Genomic DNA, 18180 nt, shown 5'->3' on the forward strand with positions numbered 1-18180 from the left:
CAAAAGAAAAGTTGAATGGCTTAAATGAAGTGATACGAACAGTCTAAATGGAGAAAACAAGATAAACATTCACACCATTTAAAAATGTTCAACTAATAGCTATAGCTATAAGGCTTGAATACATTTTAGATAAAATATAGAGCAGCTGAGCTGTTCTGATAGTGTGTGTGTTTTTTCCGCTATAAGGATGGCACTTTCTATCGCTACATAAAGACCCATTCAGTTCCATCAGCTTGCGTTGCCACGGTAACCCCATTCTTTGTGTCATGTCACCAGGTGTGGTTGTGATTAGCTGATGCAAGCGGTTTGGGAAAGGGAAGGAATGGTTTTCATAGTGACATCACAAGTTTGCTTGTCCACCCAGATATATGAAGGATATATGTTACCCCCTATGTTTTATTCGATACATTTCGACAGTGTTACCCCTTATGGGTTTTTCATGACGACAGATAAAAAACTACTGTTTTTTTTACGTTTCATTTGATAAAAACGACAGCGTTACCCCCATGTTTTTTTCCCATGATGACTGATGAAAAACAACAGTGTTACCCCTTATGTTTTTTTTCATGACGACCAATAAAAAACAACAGTGTTACCCCTTATGTTTTTATTCATGACGACCAATAAAAAACAACAGTGTTACCCCTTATGTTTTTATTCATGATGACCAATAAAAAACAACAGTGTTACCCCTTATGTTTTTATTCATGACGACCAATAAAAAACAACAGTGTTACCCCTTATGTTTTTATTCATGACGACCAATAAAAAACAACAGTGTTACCCCTTATGTTTTTTTTCATGACGACCAATAAAAAACAACAGTGTTACCCCTCATGTTTTTATTCATGACGACCAATAAAAAACAACAGTGTTACCCCTTATGTTTTTATTCATGACGACCAATAAAAAACAACAGTGTTACCCCTTATGTTTTTATTCATGACGACCAATAAAAAACAACAGTGTTACCCCTTATGTTTTTTTCGTGACTACCAAAGAAAAACGACAGTGTCACCCCTCATGTTTCATTTAATAAAAACGACAGTGTTACCCCTTATGTTTTTTTTCATGACGACCAATAAAAAAAGGAACAGTGTTACCCCTTATGTTTTTATTCATGACGACCAATAAAAAACAACAGTGTTACCCCTTATGTTTTTATTCATGACGACCAATAAAAAACAACAGTGTTACCCCTTATGTTTTTATTCATGACGACCAATAAAAAACAACAGTGTTACCCCTTATGTTTTTATTCATGACGACCAATAAAAAACAACAGTGTTACCCCTTATGTTTTTTATTCATGACGACCAATAAAAAACAACAGTGTTACCCCTTATGTTTTTATTCATGACGACCAATAAAAAACAACAGTGTTACCCCTTATGTTTTTATTCATGACGACCAATAAAAAACAACAGTGTTACCCCTTATGGTTTTTATTCATGACGACCAATAAAAAACAACAGTGTTACCCCTTATGTTTTTATTCATGACGACCAATAAAAAACAACAGTGTTACCCCTTATGTTTTTTTCGTGACTACCAAAGAAAAACGACAGTGTCACCCCTCATGTTTCATTTAATAAAAACGACAGTGTTACCCCTTATGTTTTTTTTCATGACGAACAATAAAAAAAGGAACAGTGTTACCCCTTATGTTTTTATTCATGACGACCAATAAAAAACAACAGTGTTACCCCTTATGTTTTTATTCATGACGACCAATAAAAAAGGAACAGTGTTACCCCTTATGTTTTTATTCATGACGACCAATAAAAAACAACAGTGTTACCCCTCATGTTTTTTTCGTGACTACCAAAGAAAAACGACAGTGTCACCCCTCATGTTTCATTTAATAAAAACGACAGTGTTACCCCTTATGTTTTTTTTCATGACGAACAATAAAAAAAGGAACAGTGTTACCCCTTATGTTTTTATTCATGACGACCAATAAAAAACAACAGTGTTACCCCTTATGTTTTTATTCATGACGACCAATAAAAAACAACAGTGTTACCCCTAATGTTTTTATTCATGACGACCAATAAAAAAGAACAGTGTTACCCCTTATGTTTTTATTCATGACAACCAATAAAAAACAACAGTGTTACCCCTTATGTTTTTATTCATGACGACCAATAAAAAACAACAGTGTTACCCCTTATGTTTTTATTCATGACGACCAATAAAAAACAACAGTGTTACCCCTTATGTTTTTATTCATGACGACCAATAAAAAACAACAGTGTTACCCCTTATGTTTTTATTCATGACGACCAATAAAAAAACAACAGTGTTACCCCTTATGTTTTTATTCATGACGACCATTAAAAAACAACAGTGTTACCCCTTATGGTTTTTATTCATGACGACCCATAAAAAACAACAGTGTTACCCCTTATGTTTTTATTCATGACGACCAATAAAAAACAACAGTGTTACCCCTTATGTTTTTATTCATGACGACCAATAAAAAACAACAGTGTTACCCCTTATGTTTTTATTCATGACGACCAATAAAAAAAGGAACAGTGTTACCCCTTATGTTTTTATTCATGACGACCAATAAAAAACAACAGTGTTACCCCTTATGTTTTTTTCGTGACTACCAAAGAAAAACGACAGTGTCACCCCTCATGTTTCATTTAATAAAAACGACAGTGTTACCCCTTATGTTTTTTTTCATGACGAACAATAAAAAAAGGAACAGTGTTACCCCTTATGTTTTTATTCATGACGACCAATAATAAACAACAGTGTTACCCCTTATGTTTTTATTCATGACGACCAATAAAAAACAACAGTGTTACCCCTTATGTTTTTATTCATGACGACCAATAAAAAACAACAGTGTTACCCCTTATGTTTTTATTCATGACGACCAATAAAAAACAACAGTGTTACCCCTAATGTTTTTATTCATGACGACCAATAAAAAACAACAGTGTTACCCCTTATGGATTTTATTCATGATGACCAATAAAAAACAACAGTGTTACCCCTTATGTTTTTATTCATGACGACCAATAAAAAACAACTGTGTAACCCCTTATGTTTTTATTCATGACGACCAATAAAAAAAGGAACGGTGTTACCCCTTATGGTTTCATTCATGACGACCAATAAAAAACAACAGTGTTACCCCTTATGTTTTTATTCATGACGACCAATAAAAAACAACAGTGTTACCCCTTATGTTTCTTTTCATGACGACCAATAAAAAAAGGAACAGTGTTACCCCTTATGTTTTTTTCGTGACTACCAAAGAAAAACGACAGTGTCACCCCTCATGTTTCATTTAATAGTAACTACAGTGTTACCCCTTATGTTTTTTTTCATGACGACCAATAAAAAACAACAGTGTTACCCCTTATGTTTTTATTCATGACGACCAATAAAAAACAACAGTGTTACCCCTTATGTTTTTATTCATGACGACCAATAAAAAACAACAGTGTTACCCCTTATGTTTTTATTCATGACGACCAATAAAAAACAACAGTGTTACCCCTAATGTTTTTATTCATGACGACCAATAAAAAACAACAGTGTTACCCCTTATGGATTTTATTCATGACGACCAATAAAAAACAACAGTGTTACCCCTTATGTTTTTATTCATGACGACCAATAAAAAACAACAGTGTTACCCCTAATGTTTTTATTCATGACGACCAATAAAAAACAACAGTGTTACCCCTTATGGATTTTATTCATGACGACCAATAAAAAACAACAGTGTTACCCCTTATGTTTTTATTCATGACGACCAATAAAAAACAACTGTGTAACCCCTTATGTTTTTATTCATGACGACCAATAAAAAAAGGAACGGTGTTACCCCTTATGGTTTCATTCATGACGACCAATAAAAAACAACAGTGTTACCCCTTATGTTTTTATTCATGACGACCAATAAAAAACAACTGTGTTACCCCTTATGTTCCTTTTCATGACGACCAATAAAAAAAGGAACAGTGTTACCCCTTATGTTTTTTTCGTGACTACCAAAGAAAAACGACAGTGTCACCCCTCATGTTTCATTTAATAGTAACTACAGTGTTACCCCTTATGTTTTTATTCATGACGACCAATAAAAAACAACAGTGTTACCCCTTATGTTTTTATTCATGACGACCAATAAAAAACAACAGTGTTACCCCTTATGTTTTTATTCATGACGACCAATAAAAAAACAACAGTGTTACCCCTTATGTTTTTATTCATGACGACCAATAAAAAACAACAGTGTTACCCCTTATGGTTTTTATTCATGACGACCCATAAAAAACAACAGTGTTACCCCTTATGTTTTTATTCATGACGACCAATAAAAAACAACAGTGTTACCCCTTATGTTTTTATTCATGACGACCAATAAAAAAAGGAACAGTGTTACCCCTTATGTTTTTATTCATGACGACCAATAAAAAACAACAGTGTTACCCCTTATGTTTTTTTCGTGACTACCAAAGAAAAACGACAGTGTCACCCCTCATGTTTCATTTAATAAAAACGACAGTGTTACCCCTTATGTTTTTTTTCATGACGAACAATAAAAAAAGGAACAGTGTTACCCCTTATGTTTTTATTCATGACGACCAATAAAAAACAACAGTGTTACCCCTTATGTTTTTATTCATGACGACCAATAAAAAACAACAGTGTTACCCCTTATGTTTTTATTCATGACGACCAATAAAAAACAACAGTGTTACCCCTTATGTTTTTATTCATGACGACCAATAAAAAACAACAGTGTTACCCCTAATGTTTTTATTCATGACGACCAATAAAAAACAACAGTGTTACCCCTTATGGATTTTATTCATGACGACCAATAAAAAACAACAGTGTTACCCCTTATGTTTTTATTCATGACGACCAATAAAAAACAACTGTGTAACCCCTTATGTTTTTATTCATGACGACCAATAAAAAAAGGAACGGTGTTACCCCTTATGGTTTCATTCATGACGACCAATAAAAAACAACAGTGTTACCCCTTATGTTTTTATTCATGACGACCAATAAAAAACAACAGTGTTACCCCTTATGTTTCTTTTCATGACGACCAATAAAAAAAGGAACAGTGTTACCCCTTATGTTTTTTTCGTGACTACCAAAGAAAAACGACAGTGTCACCCCTCATGTTTCATTTAATAGTAACTACAGTGTTACCCCTTATGTTTTTTTTCATGACGACCAATAAAAAACAACAGTGTTACCCCTTATGTTTTTATTCATGACGACCAATAAAAAACAACAGTGTTACCCCTTATGTTTTTATTCATGACGACCAATAAAAAACAACAGTGTTACCCCTTATGTTTTTATTCATGACGACCAATAAAAAACAACAGTGTTACCCCTAATGTTTTTATTCATGACGACCAATAAAAAACAACAGTGTTACCCCTTATGGATTTTATTCATGACGACCAATAAAAAACAACAGTGTTACCCCTTATGTTTTTATTCATGACGACCAATAAAAAACAACAGTGTTACCCCTAATGTTTTTATTCATGACGACCAATAAAAAACAACAGTGTTACCCCTTATGGATTTTATTCATGACGACCAATAAAAAACAACAGTGTTACCCCTTATGTTTTTATTCATGACGACCAATAAAAAACAACTGTGTAACCCCTTATGTTTTTATTCATGACGACCAATAAAAAAAGGAACGGTGTTACCCCTTATGGTTTCATTCATGACGACCAATAAAAAACAACAGTGTTACCCCTTATGTTTTTATTCATGACGACCAATAAAAAACAACTGTGTTACCCCTTATGTTCCTTTTCATGACGACCAATAAAAAAAGGAACAGTGTTACCCCTTATGTTTTTTTCGTGACTACCAAAGAAAAACGACAGTGTCACCCCTCATGTTTCATTTAATAGTAACTACAGTGTTACCCCTTATGTTTTTTTTCATGACGAACAATAAAAAAAGGAACAGTGTTTTCCCTTATGTTTTTATTCATGACGACCAATAAAAAACAACAGTGTTACCCCTTATGTTTTTATTCATGACGACCAATAAAAAACAACAGCGTTACCCCTTATGTTTTTATTCATGACGACCAATAAAAAACAACAATGTTACCCCTTATGTTTTTTTTCATGATGACCAATAAAAAACAACAGTGTTACCCCTTATGTTTTTATTCATGACGACCAATAAAAAACAACAGTGTTACCCCTTATGTTTTTTTTCATGACGACCAATAAAAAAAGGAACAGTGTTACCCCTGATGTTTTTATTCATGACGACCAATAAAAAACAACAGTGTTACCCCTTATGGTTTTTATTCATGACGACCAATAAAAAACAACAGTGTTACCCCTTATGTTTTTTTCGTGACTACCAAAGAAAAACGACAGTGTCACCCCTCATGTTTCATTTAATAGTAACTACAGTGTTACCCCTTATGTTTTTTTTCATGACGAACAATAAAAAAAGGAACAGTGTTTTCCCTTATGTTTTTTATTCATGACGACCCATAAAAAACAACAGTGTTACCCCTTATGTTTTTATTCATGACGACCAATAAAAAACAACAGTGTTACCCCTTATGTTTTTATTCATGACGACCAATAAAAAACAACAGTGTTACACCTTATGTTTTTTTTCATGACGACCAATAAAAAACAACAGTGTTACCCCTTATGTTTTTATTCATGACGACCAATAAAAAAACAACAGTGTTACCCCTTATGTTTTTATTCATGACGACCAATAAAAAAAGGAACGGTGTTACCCCTTATGGTTTCATTCATGACGACCAATAAAAAACAACAGTGTTACCCCTTATGTTTTTATTCATGACGACCAATAAAAAACAACAGTGTTACCCCTTATGTTTCTTTTCATGACGACCAATAAAAAAAGGAACAGTGTTACCCCTTATGTTTTTATTCATGACAACGAATAAAAAACAACAGTGTTACCCCTTATGTTTTTATTCATGACGACCAATAAAAAACAACAGTGTTACCCCTTATGTTTTTATTCATGACGACCAATAAAAAACAACAGTGTTACCCCTAATGTTTTTATTCATGACGACCAATAAAAAACAACAGTGTTACCCCTTATGGATTTTATTCATGACGACCAATAAAAAACAACAGTGTTACCCCTTATGTTTTTATTCATGACGACCAATAAAAAACAACTGTGTAACCCCTTATGTTTTTATTCATGACGACCAATAAAAAAAGGAACGGTGTTACCCCTTATGGTTTCATTCATGACGACCAATAAAAAACAACAGTGTTACCCCTTATGTTTTTATTCATGACGACCAATAAAAAACAACAGTGTTACCCCTTATGTTTCTTTTTATGACGACCAATAAAAAAAGGAACAGTGTTACCCCTTATGTTTTTTTCGTGACTACCAAAGAAAAACGACAGTGTCACTCCTCATGTTTCATTTAATAGTAACTACAGTGTTACCCCTTATGTTTTTTTTCATGACGAACAATAAAAAAAGGAACAGTGTTTTCCCTTATGTTTTTATTCATGACGACCAATAAAAAACAACAGTGTTACCCCTTATGTTTTTATTCATGACGACCAATAAAAAACAACAGTGTTACCCCTTATGTTTTTATTCATGACGACCAATAAAAAACAACAGTGTTACCCCTTATGTTTTTTTTCATGATGACCAATAAAAAACAACAGTGTTACCCCTTATGTTTTTATTCATGACGACCAATAAAAAACAACAGTGTTACCCCTTATGTTTTTTTTCATGACGACCAATAAAAAAAGGAACAGTGTTACCCCTTATGTTTTTATTCATGACGACCAATAAAAAACAACAGTGTTACCCCTTATGGTTTTTATTCATGACGACCAATAAAAAACAACAGTGTTACCCCTTATGTTTTTTTCGTGACTACCAAAGAAAAACGACAGTGTCACCCCTCATGTTTCATTTAATAGTAACTACAGTGTTACCCCTTATGTTTTTTTTCATGACGAACAATAAAAAAAGGAACAGTGTTTTCCCTTATGTTTTTATTCATGACGACCAATAAAAAACAACAGTGTTACCCCTTATGTTTTTATTCATGACGACCAATAAAAAACAACACTGTTACCCCTTATGTTTTTATTCATGACGACCAATAAAAAACTACAGTGTTACCCCTTATGTTTTTTTTCATGACGACCAATAAAAAACAACAGTGTTACCCCTTATGTTTTTATTCATGACGACCAATAAAAAACAACAGTGTTACCCCTTATGTTTTTATTCATGACGACCAATAAAAAACAACAGTGTTACCCCTAATGTTTTTATTCATGACGACCAATAAAAAACAACAGTGTTACCCCTTATGGATTTTATTCATGACGACCAATAAAAAACAACAGTGTTACCCCTTATGTTTTTATTCATGACGACCAATAAAAAACAACTGTGTAACCCCTTATGTTTTTATTCATGACGACCAATAAAAAAAGGAACGGTGTTACCCCTTATGGTTTCATTCATGACGACCAATAAAAAACAACAGTGTTACCCCTTATGTTTTTATTCATGACGACCAATAAAAAACAACAGTGTTACCCCTTATGTTTCTTTTCATGACGACCAATAAAAAAAGGAACAGTGTTACCCCTTATGTTTTTTTCGTGACTACCAAAGAAAAACGACAGTGTCACTCCTCATGTTTCATTTAATAGTAACTACAGTGTTACCCCTTATGTTTTTTTTCATGACGAACAATAAAAAAAGGAACAGTGTTTTCCCTTATGTTTTTATTCATGACGACCAATAAAAAACAACAGTGTTACCCCTTATGTTTTTATTCATGACGACCAATAAAAAACAACAGTGTTACCCCCTATGTTTTTATTCATGACGACCAATAAAAAACAACAGTGTTACCCCTTATGTTTTTTTTCATGATGACCAATAAAAAACAACAGTGTTACCCCTTATGTTTTTATTCATGACGACCAATAAAAAACAACAGTGTTACCCCTTATGTTTTTTTTCATGACGACCAATAAAAAAAGGAACAGTGTTACCCCTTATGTTTTTATTCATGACGACCAATAAAAAACAACAGTGTTACCCCTTATGGTTTTTATTCATGACGACCAATAAAAAACAACAGTGTTACCCCTTATGTTTTTTTCGTGACTACCAAAGAAAAACGACAGTGTCACCCCTCATGTTTCATTTAATAGTAACTACAGTGTTACCCCTTATGTTTTTTTTCATGACGAACAATAAAAAAAGGAACAGTGTTTTCCCTTATGTTTTTATTCATGACGACCAATAAAAAACAACAGTGTTACCCCTTATGTTTTTATTCATGACGACCAATAAAAAACAACAGTGTTACCCCTTATGTTTTTATTCATGACGACCAATAAAAAACTACAGTGTTACCCCTTATGTTTTTTTTCATGATGACCAATAAAAAACAACAGTGTTACCCCTTATGTTTTTATTCATGACGACCAATAAAAAACAACAGTGTTACCCCTTATGTTTTTTTTCATGACGACCAATAAAAAGAGGAACAGTGTTACCCCTTATGTTTTTATTCATGACGACCAATAAAAAACAACAGTGTTACCCCTTATGGTTTTTATTCATGACGACCAATAAAAAACAACAGTGTTACCCCTTATGTTTTTATTCATGACGACCAATAAAAAACAACAGTGTTACCCCTTATGTTTTTTTTCATGATGACCAATAAAAAACAACAGTGTTACGCCTTATGTTTTTATTCATGACGACCAATAAAAAAAGGAACAGTGTTACCCCTTATGTTTTTATTCATGACAACCAATAAAAAACAACAGTTTTACCCCTTATGTTTTTTTCGTGACTACCAAAGAAAAACGACAGTGTCACCCCTCATGTTTCATTTAATAAAAACGACAGTGTTACCCCTTATGTTTTTTTTATGACGAACAATAAAAAAAGGAACAGTGTTACCCCTTATGTTTTTATTCATGACGACCAATAAAAAACAACAGTGTTACCCCTTATGTTTTTATTCATGACGACCAATAAAAAACAACAGTGTTACCGCTTATGTTTTTTTTCATGACGACCAATAAAAAACAACAGTGTTACCCCTTATGTTTTTATTCATGACGACCAATAAAAAACAACAGTGTTACCCCTTATGTTTTTATTCATGACGACCAATAAAAAACAACAGTGTTACCCCTTATGGTTTTTTTCGTGACTACCAAAGAAAAACGACAGTGTCACCCCTCATGTTTCATTTAATAAAAACGACAGTGTTTTATAAAACCCCCTATGTTTTAATTGATAAAGATCGACATGAAGATCGTCATGAAGACCAAAGAAAAACAACAGTGTCACCCCCTATATTTTATTTGATAAATATCGACAGTGTTATGTTTTTGCAGGGATCCGAACATGAGCTGTTTAGAGTGTTAACCTCTGAACTTAACAATGCACCATCAAGACACCGGATAACATCATCACAAAGGTTATACTTGACTTTATAATTCGCATGAAATAGAGATAAGTGTCTTCAAATAGATGACATCAACAGGACTTGAACACCGGTCTCCAGGGGGTTAGGCAGAGTACACTCCACTGCACCACTGAGGCGATGCCAATACACAATAATCAATGGTCAACAAAGAGGATATACATGACATTAAAATGTATGTGTGTATTTCTATTATTTCCCTTATGTTTTTTTTCATGACGACCAATAAAAAACGACAGTGTTACCCCTTATAAAATATTTGACAAAGACAAAAGTGTTCCCCTTTGTTTTTTTTCACGACGACCAATAAAAAACAACAGTGTTACCCCTTATGTTTTTTTTCATGATGACCAATAAAAAACGACAGTGTTACCCCTTGTGGTTTTTTTCATGACGACCAAAGAAAAACAACAGTGTTTTATTATGTTTTATTATGTTTTATTTGATAAATATCGACAGTGTTACCCCTTATGTTTATTTCATGACGGCCGATAAAAAACGACAGTTACCTCTCATGTTGACGTTTTTGCGGGGATACAAACCTGAGCTGTTTAGAGAGTTAACCTCCGAACTTATCAATGCACCATCAAGACACCGAATAAAGTCAACAGAATGGTTATGCTTGACTTTATAATTCGGATGAAATAGAGATAAGATATCAAACAGACTTGAACCCCGGTCTCCAGGGGGTAAGCTCACAGCTCCCTCCACTTCCCACTGAGAATTGTATTTTAAATATGTCTGTGGTTATACATGCAATAGACATGATAGCATTACGTTTAAAATTAAAGATATGTTGTATTCCACAGAAATTGAGCCGCGGTCTCCAGTGGGTTAGGCAGAGTGCACTCCACTGCACCACTGAGGCGATGACAATACACAATAATCAATCATCAATAAATAGGATATACATGACATTAAAATGTATGTGTGTATTTCTATTATTTCCCTTATGTTTTTTTTCATGACGACCAATAAAAAACGACAGTGTTACCCCTTATGGTTTTTTCCTGACAACTGAACAAAAACGACAGGGTTACCCCTTATATTTTATTTGACAAAGAGAACAGTGTTACCCCTTATGTTTTTTTTCATGACGACCAATGAAAAACAACAGTGTTACCCCTTATGTTTTTTTTCGTGACGACCAATAAAAAACAACAGTGTTACCCAGGGACGCGGGAAGTGGGGGTGCTTTGGGTGCTGCAGCGGCCCCTGGCTGTAACTGCAAGTGAGAAAGTTTTCTGAACAAATCAATGTTTTTTTTTATTTTTTTTACGATTTTATCATACAACATGATTTTTCATTAAATTATTGACATCCACCCTTTTTATGATATTTATCACATTATCGGTACTATGCTGATTTTACATAAGCATGTTGGTGTTCAACATCTGTTGTAGTGAACATTCTAAAACTGGTGTAAAATGTTGCTGCCATATTAATAGACACGTTGAATGTTATCGTTTTGATTCTGGAATCCCGCACGTAATCTGGTTGGCAAAAAAAGAGCAAAGACGGTTCACTTGACGGAGAAACCGTCACTTTCCTCATATCAGACAACTCGTAACTCTGGATGAAAATGAAGGCTTTCTATTATTGTCACTTTCCTTTGTAAACCTTTAGAAATAACCTCCTGAATCCTTGTTATAACGCTGTGTATAATCCCGGATCGCAACAGCTTGTCGGCATGTTGTTAGTGTATGAAATTCAGCACAGTATCAGCCGAGTTGACTCTAATTTCCACATTGTTTACTTGCTAACGTTTGTGAATAACAGTGGCTAGTTGGCAGAACTCTTTTTACACACCAGTAGAGTGTTTATCAGAGCGGATCCCTGAATGTGACGTCACCCGTCATCTCGTCTCTGTAAACAATGGATGTTGCGCAGCATTTATTATGACGTCGTTATATAGATTCTCTCTCAGCACGCCCCCCTCGGACTGACTTCCCGCGTCCCTGGATATATGCGCAACGTTTGTCCACTGGGTAGGCTGGTAGACTGATCTATCCAGCGAACGTTCAGTTGGACACGCCCACTTGTGATGTCACTATGAAAACCATTCCTTCCCTGTGCCGTTGGCTTGTACCAGCCAATCACACCTACATCTGGTGGCATGACATGAGTCCTTTAAACCTAGGACAAAATAGACATTGCTACCTATCAGCCAATCAGCATCCTCCCGATAATACGTATGTTTGCTGAGAATTGGAAAGCAAACCTACTGACTGGCCATCTAAATAAAGTCTGCACCCCTCTGCAGCCTATGCAATCTGGGCCCACCAGAGAAGAGTTCCCATTTTGAATCCTATCTTTTGGGACTTAAAGAAGGTATTTTATATTGACCCCCACGTTCCATTATCTAACATAACCAATTGAAATTTTTCTGAACGATCTATCCTGTAGATGAAATCTTATCCAATACAAAGCAATGTGTTTGTGTTGACGACACCAAATATCGTTATCTTGACCCCCTGCAGGGTCCCACAAGGCTATTCCTGCACCAATTCCGATTATATCAATGACCTACCTACGCCTGTCACGAAAACATGAATAATTTATGTTGATGCATTCATTTGCAAAGGACATCCAAGAAGCCTCTCTAATTATTACATCTGCAATGATCCATCTTTGGGACTGTATTACTGAATTTAATTTAATTTGCATACCAATATTTTGTTTGCAAAACAAGTGTTACTGAGAGGGGCGGCGCTTGACAAAGTAAATTAGTTCAAATATAGGGGTCACAGATTCTACATGAACCTTTTAAGTCACCCGAATGAGGAATCAAACACCATAACATTTTATTTATATAATTGTAGGCAAATCAGGGCCTTTCTGAATGTGACTTTTTTCAACATCGTGTGGTGTTTACTAACTTGTCACTTTAAGATGTAACTTCACTTAAATCAATGCAATTACTCTTCAAGAAAGCCATACAAAAAAAAAGTTATTTCATGATAAAAATTTAATTTTTGTAAGCTTTGCGAATTGAGTTTAAGAATTCAATAGCAATATGAGTGTTTTATGTATAAGGCTCTGCCCGTCCTCGCCCCATCTATTTTAAATTATAAACAGAGGGCTGACAGCGTCACCGGCACCTGCGCCACCACTAGAGGGGGCTATGAGGTGCCATTTAGGCACATCACATTTTGGGTAACCGTGCTGTCAGTACAGGGAAGTTGATTTATTGATGTTGATTGAATGCCCATCCCTATCAAATGAACAAAAAAGTCGGTAAATGAAAGAATTGTATTCATTGCTTGTGTTTATTATCATGTGGTACAATACGTACATAACATCACAAACGTCAGGTGCGCACGGTAGGCCTACTCGACTTCAACACAACGACCCCCACTCTAACAGAACAGCTTGTCCCACACCTCGACCTTCATGATGGCGCGGCCCAGCGGCGACATGGTGGCTTTGACGTCGAGGTTACGGCCGCTGAAGGTGATCCCCGTACCGCTGCACTCTAAGCGGACGAAGCCCTTCTGCTCCTTGTCGTAGTACATCTCCTTGTACAGCTTCTCGTCGCACTCCGTGGCCTTAGGGTACACGCCCACGGCGAACCAGTTCTTGTACATGTTGTTGTCGTAGGGCACAGAGAACATGACGGCCACCTTCTCGCCGGAGTCCCTGTGGTCGCGGTGGTACAGGTCGTAGGTCATCACGCCCACGGCGCCGCATGCCGCCCCCCCTTCCTTGGTGAAGTTGCAGACCTCGGTCTTCAGTGGGCGAACCGTGGGCTGGGGGGGGCTGTGGGTTTTGCCACTCTCCATGAACACCCTTTCCGAAAGAGATAATCATTTTATTTAGTGTTAACTGTGATTAACTTTTATAAAAAGTAATTTAACGGGAATCGTCATCATAGAGCCGGTAGGGTATGTCTACTATGCTGCGGACGTTGGGGATCGAACTCAGTAACTTTTCAGCCAAACCACTGACTACCCAATCCCTTACCTGTCATGTGACAGTGAAATACATGTGCATTTGGAGGCATTGAGTTTCGGTAATCATTTAAAAGTCACAACTGCATTGGATTTAAATGCTACACTTTTGGTTTTAAATTGCCGGTTTAGAAGGTCGGTTGACTACTGCAGAGAACACTAGTTGAATGGAGAGGAGTGGCAATTGGCAACCACAGAGGGGCGCCACGGTATCATGCTGCTGTCAGCCTTAAGAAACACGGCAGTATCCAGTCCTAGTTCTGGGCTTCAGTGAAAAGAATGAGCTGTTTCTTCACATTGATAATTAGAGTGCACCGTTCTACTTTTATAACAATCTATTATCATGATGATTGCCTACGGCTAGTCTACACAGAGACAAACTTACTTGGGGTCGATCAGGCAGTATGCTTGGGTGAGATTCGTGATCTCGATGGTGACATTTCTGCGACTTTTCATGTTAGCCGCCACGGCATCGGCTGATTCAGGCATGGTATTGTCTCTACAGTATCTCTATAGAGAGAACAGAGATTGGTAGAGCAAGCAACACAGTTCTGGTCTAAACGTTATCACACCTGCCAATTGTCAACGCTAACACAACTTATAATTATTACACAGTTTAAGTCAGACAGTAATTCTTACTGGCCAATGTTAAAAGAGTGCATTGCAAGCAATAAACAAAGCAAATACATTTGTTGCACATGAAGCATGCAAGTTCTTCCTCGCTGTATGACTTGTGGACGTTTTCAACTTACCTTTCTGGAGCAGCTGGTGTTCCTCCCTTGACTGCCTCACGGTCTGAAAGCAATTGTTCCCTCATCGCAGATCACCCTTGTCGTGGAATGCTTAGACACCACACCCCTAGAACCAGAGCCTCTCTCTCCACCCTGGGACCACACCCTACCTGTCCCTCCCTCCCCTCTCTCCGGTTTTGTCTCACCGGTTGCCCACGTTCTGACTCACCTGTGACCCACCTTGGTACATCCTCGCTGGAGGCCCTAGGTATGTACAGAACGTGAATGTCAACATGCCTGAGCCATAGTGCGGAGCCAGAAGATTAGTTGGCTAACGTTTGGGGTGCCCCACCTTTTGTCTGTCTGTTTTGGAACAGGTATGCCCACTCCATTGAATAGAGAGGAAAATGTGAGTTATATGTGCTACCTGCACCTCAAGGTTTATGTCATGCAGGGAAAATCAGTCAACCCTGACCCAAACAGTATTCCTGTTTGGTGGCCATTGTAACAAAACAAGGTGTGTTTATTTTCAGACCAAGATGCTAATCCGGGGATACACATGGACACTCAAGCAAGGTTTATTTTCCTCTAGTTTTTATTTGTTAAAAAGCACCAGCGGTGTGAAGTAACAACAGTTAAGACTTCCCAGAGGACATCTTTATTCAGTATAAGCAGGACCTCGCCACTCTGCCACCGCTCACATCTTATCGTAGACCTCCAGTTTGATGATGGCCCGCCCTTCACTGGACATGGTCCCGCGCACGTCCAGCATGCGGCCCGTGTACTTCACGCCGGAGCCGTCCGCCTCGTGCCGCAGGAAGTTGGTGAAGTCCTTCTCGTAGTACATGTGCTTGTAGAGCTTCTCGTCGACCTCCCGCGTGTGCTCGAAGATGCCCAGGCCCAGCCAGTTCTTGTAGACGTTGTCGTCAAAGGGCACGGAGAACATCAGCGCCATCAGCTCGTTGCAGTGGCGCTTGCGCATGTCGAAGAGCTCGTAGGTGAGCACGCCCACGGTGCCCGTGGCCGTGTTGTCGTCCTTGGTGAAGGAGCACACCTCCGTCAGGCCGGTGCGCACCGTGGGCTGGGGGGGGCTGAAGCAGAAGCCGCTCTCCATGAACACCCTGGAAGACAGCGAGGGTTGGGGGGGGGGGGGGGGATACACCGTCAGTGTGACAACCACGAACGACGGGAAACAACGGGAATGACTTCCTGGCTAAATGACGAGATTCACCATCTTGTAATTCAGCACATGCCTCATCCAAAAAGTCTGATTGTGAATTCAGCTAAAGTAGGCAGACTGCTAATGAAAAAGGAACTATTTTGAGCATGGTTAAGAGGGGGAGAGTAAGATGGAGGTATAAAGTAGTAAGATGGTGGCATGAAGCAGGTAAAGGTGCAGACGTACTTGGGGTTGACCAGGCAGAAGGAGCTGCTGATGTTGGTGATCTCGACGGTACAGTTGCGGTTGGTGGTGAGCGCAACGGCGTGGGACTCGGCAGTCTCTGGCATGGTTTCTTCTGGTGCCTAAAGACACACACAGTTCATCTAGTGATAGGGTGCACAACACTGATGCCAGCTTGAGATACCCGCTGCTCAGCTATCTGGGATATGCTTCCCACATAATGCTACTGCCAATTTCACGATACTTAATTAATGCCAACTGTGTAATACGCAAGGCCTATGCTAGCTGTACAGTACAACAGTGCTGATGTATTAACGCTTTCATTTTAAATACAATCACTTCTTTGCATATAATCAATGACAAAAAACATATCCTAGAGCAGTGAAGTTTTAATAAAGAACATAGTATACTTTCTACTTGCTCTTTGTTGTTTCAAATTTATTTAGAATGAAAAAACAAAACAACAGTAACTAAACAAACTGGTTGCATTCGAAGCAATACACATCACAACACAGTAGATCTACAATAGATGCAGATGCAATGCAAATAAAAAGACATTCATATATCTAACTTATACATGATCTGCAGTATCTTTCACTCTCTTTCTCTACATACACACCTTGTGTATTTTGGGAAATATTGTGGTAGTGTGAAGTGGTAAGAATTACTTACCGTCTGTTAAGTTCCAGGTAGCAGGGCGTAGAGGTGACTGAACACTGCCACAGGCTCAGAATGGAGACAAGCAAACGGTCACACCCCTAACTCCCTGGTTCTCTCTCTCTGCCCCTCACACACACATTGCCACACCCCTAGCTCCCTGGTTCTCCCTTTCTGTCACACACACATGCACAATCAAACCCCTAACTCCCTCTGTCTCTCTCTCTGAGCCACACACGCACACACACACACACACGCACGCACGCACGCACACGCACACGCACACGCACACAATAATTGGCTTCGGTCCAGATTTGTGCAACATCTTTCATCAGCTAACGTTTTCATAGTTCTACCTTTTAAAATGAAATCAAGGATGGTGAAAAAGCTATTTTGGCTTCACTTTCGGCTTATACTGGTGATAAATGATATGACTTCAAACGAATAATGAAATATCAATGCAGTTTACTGTTCATAAAAAATGTCAAAGTCAAAAAACCTGCAAGTCATCAGTCTTGTATACTGGTTGGCCACTATTTGAATTGTAGTTTTAATCAGATTATTATTATTATTATTTTGGACCTGTTAACATTTACATTTTTTTGAATGTTGCAGTAAACCTCGATTTTAACACCAGGTTAAAACAATAGCGGTGAGGTTGGCAGTTTGACACCACGCCCTGGGCCTTCTTAGTGATGACTCACAGGTGCTTTAGCACGGGGTGCTCAAACCAGCTCACCTGAAATAGCTTCTGTTGTAGCCATAGTATTGTTAATTCTGTTCAGTTTCCAAGGCTAACCTGGTCTTTCTGGCCCTACAGTAAACGTTCAGGATGGTGTAGTTTCTAGTCCAATCTAAACAAAAAGAGTGTGACAAAGCTTGACTCTTGGGAGCAGCTTTCATCCTGAAGCT

General features: G+C 37.5%; 2 protein-coding genes across 3 annotated transcripts; both read right to left on the reverse strand.

Moving 5' to 3' along the window:
- Positions 1 to 13778: 13778 nt before the first annotated feature.
- LOC132446372 (DELTA-stichotoxin-Hcr4a-like) lies at positions 13779 to 15352 on the reverse strand. 2 transcript variants are annotated; one of them, XM_060036633.1, is made up of 3 exons: positions 15227 to 15352; positions 14864 to 14988; positions 13779 to 14317 (listed from the first exon to the last, which is right to left on the reverse strand). In XM_060036633.1, exons 2-3 carry the CDS (start codon positions 14965 to 14967, stop codon positions 13888 to 13890), a joined length of 534 nt encoding a protein of 177 aa, XP_059892616.1. In that variant the 5' UTR covers positions 14968 to 14988; positions 15227 to 15352; the 3' UTR covers positions 13779 to 13887. The 2 variants fall into 2 exon arrangements, with proteins under 2 accessions (XP_059892616.1, XP_059892615.1); XM_060036632.1 differs by having other exon boundaries at positions 15231 to 15305.
- A 434-nt stretch (positions 15353 to 15786) lies between these two features.
- LOC132446373 (DELTA-actitoxin-Afr1c-like) lies at positions 15787 to 17443 on the reverse strand. The gene is made up of 3 exons (XM_060036634.1): positions 17284 to 17443; positions 16615 to 16733; positions 15787 to 16330 (listed from the first exon to the last, which is right to left on the reverse strand). The coding sequence occupies exons 2-3, from the start codon at positions 16716 to 16718 to the stop codon at positions 15907 to 15909; spliced, it is 528 nt and encodes a 175-aa protein (XP_059892617.1). The 5' UTR covers positions 16719 to 16733; positions 17284 to 17443; the 3' UTR covers positions 15787 to 15906.
- Between the last annotated feature and the right edge of the window lie 737 nt (positions 17444 to 18180).

The sequence above is a fragment of the Gadus macrocephalus genome, chromosome 18 (assembly GCF_031168955.1).
Source record: "Gadus macrocephalus chromosome 18, ASM3116895v1".
NCBI lineage: Eukaryota > Metazoa > Chordata > Actinopteri > Gadiformes > Gadidae > Gadus > Gadus macrocephalus.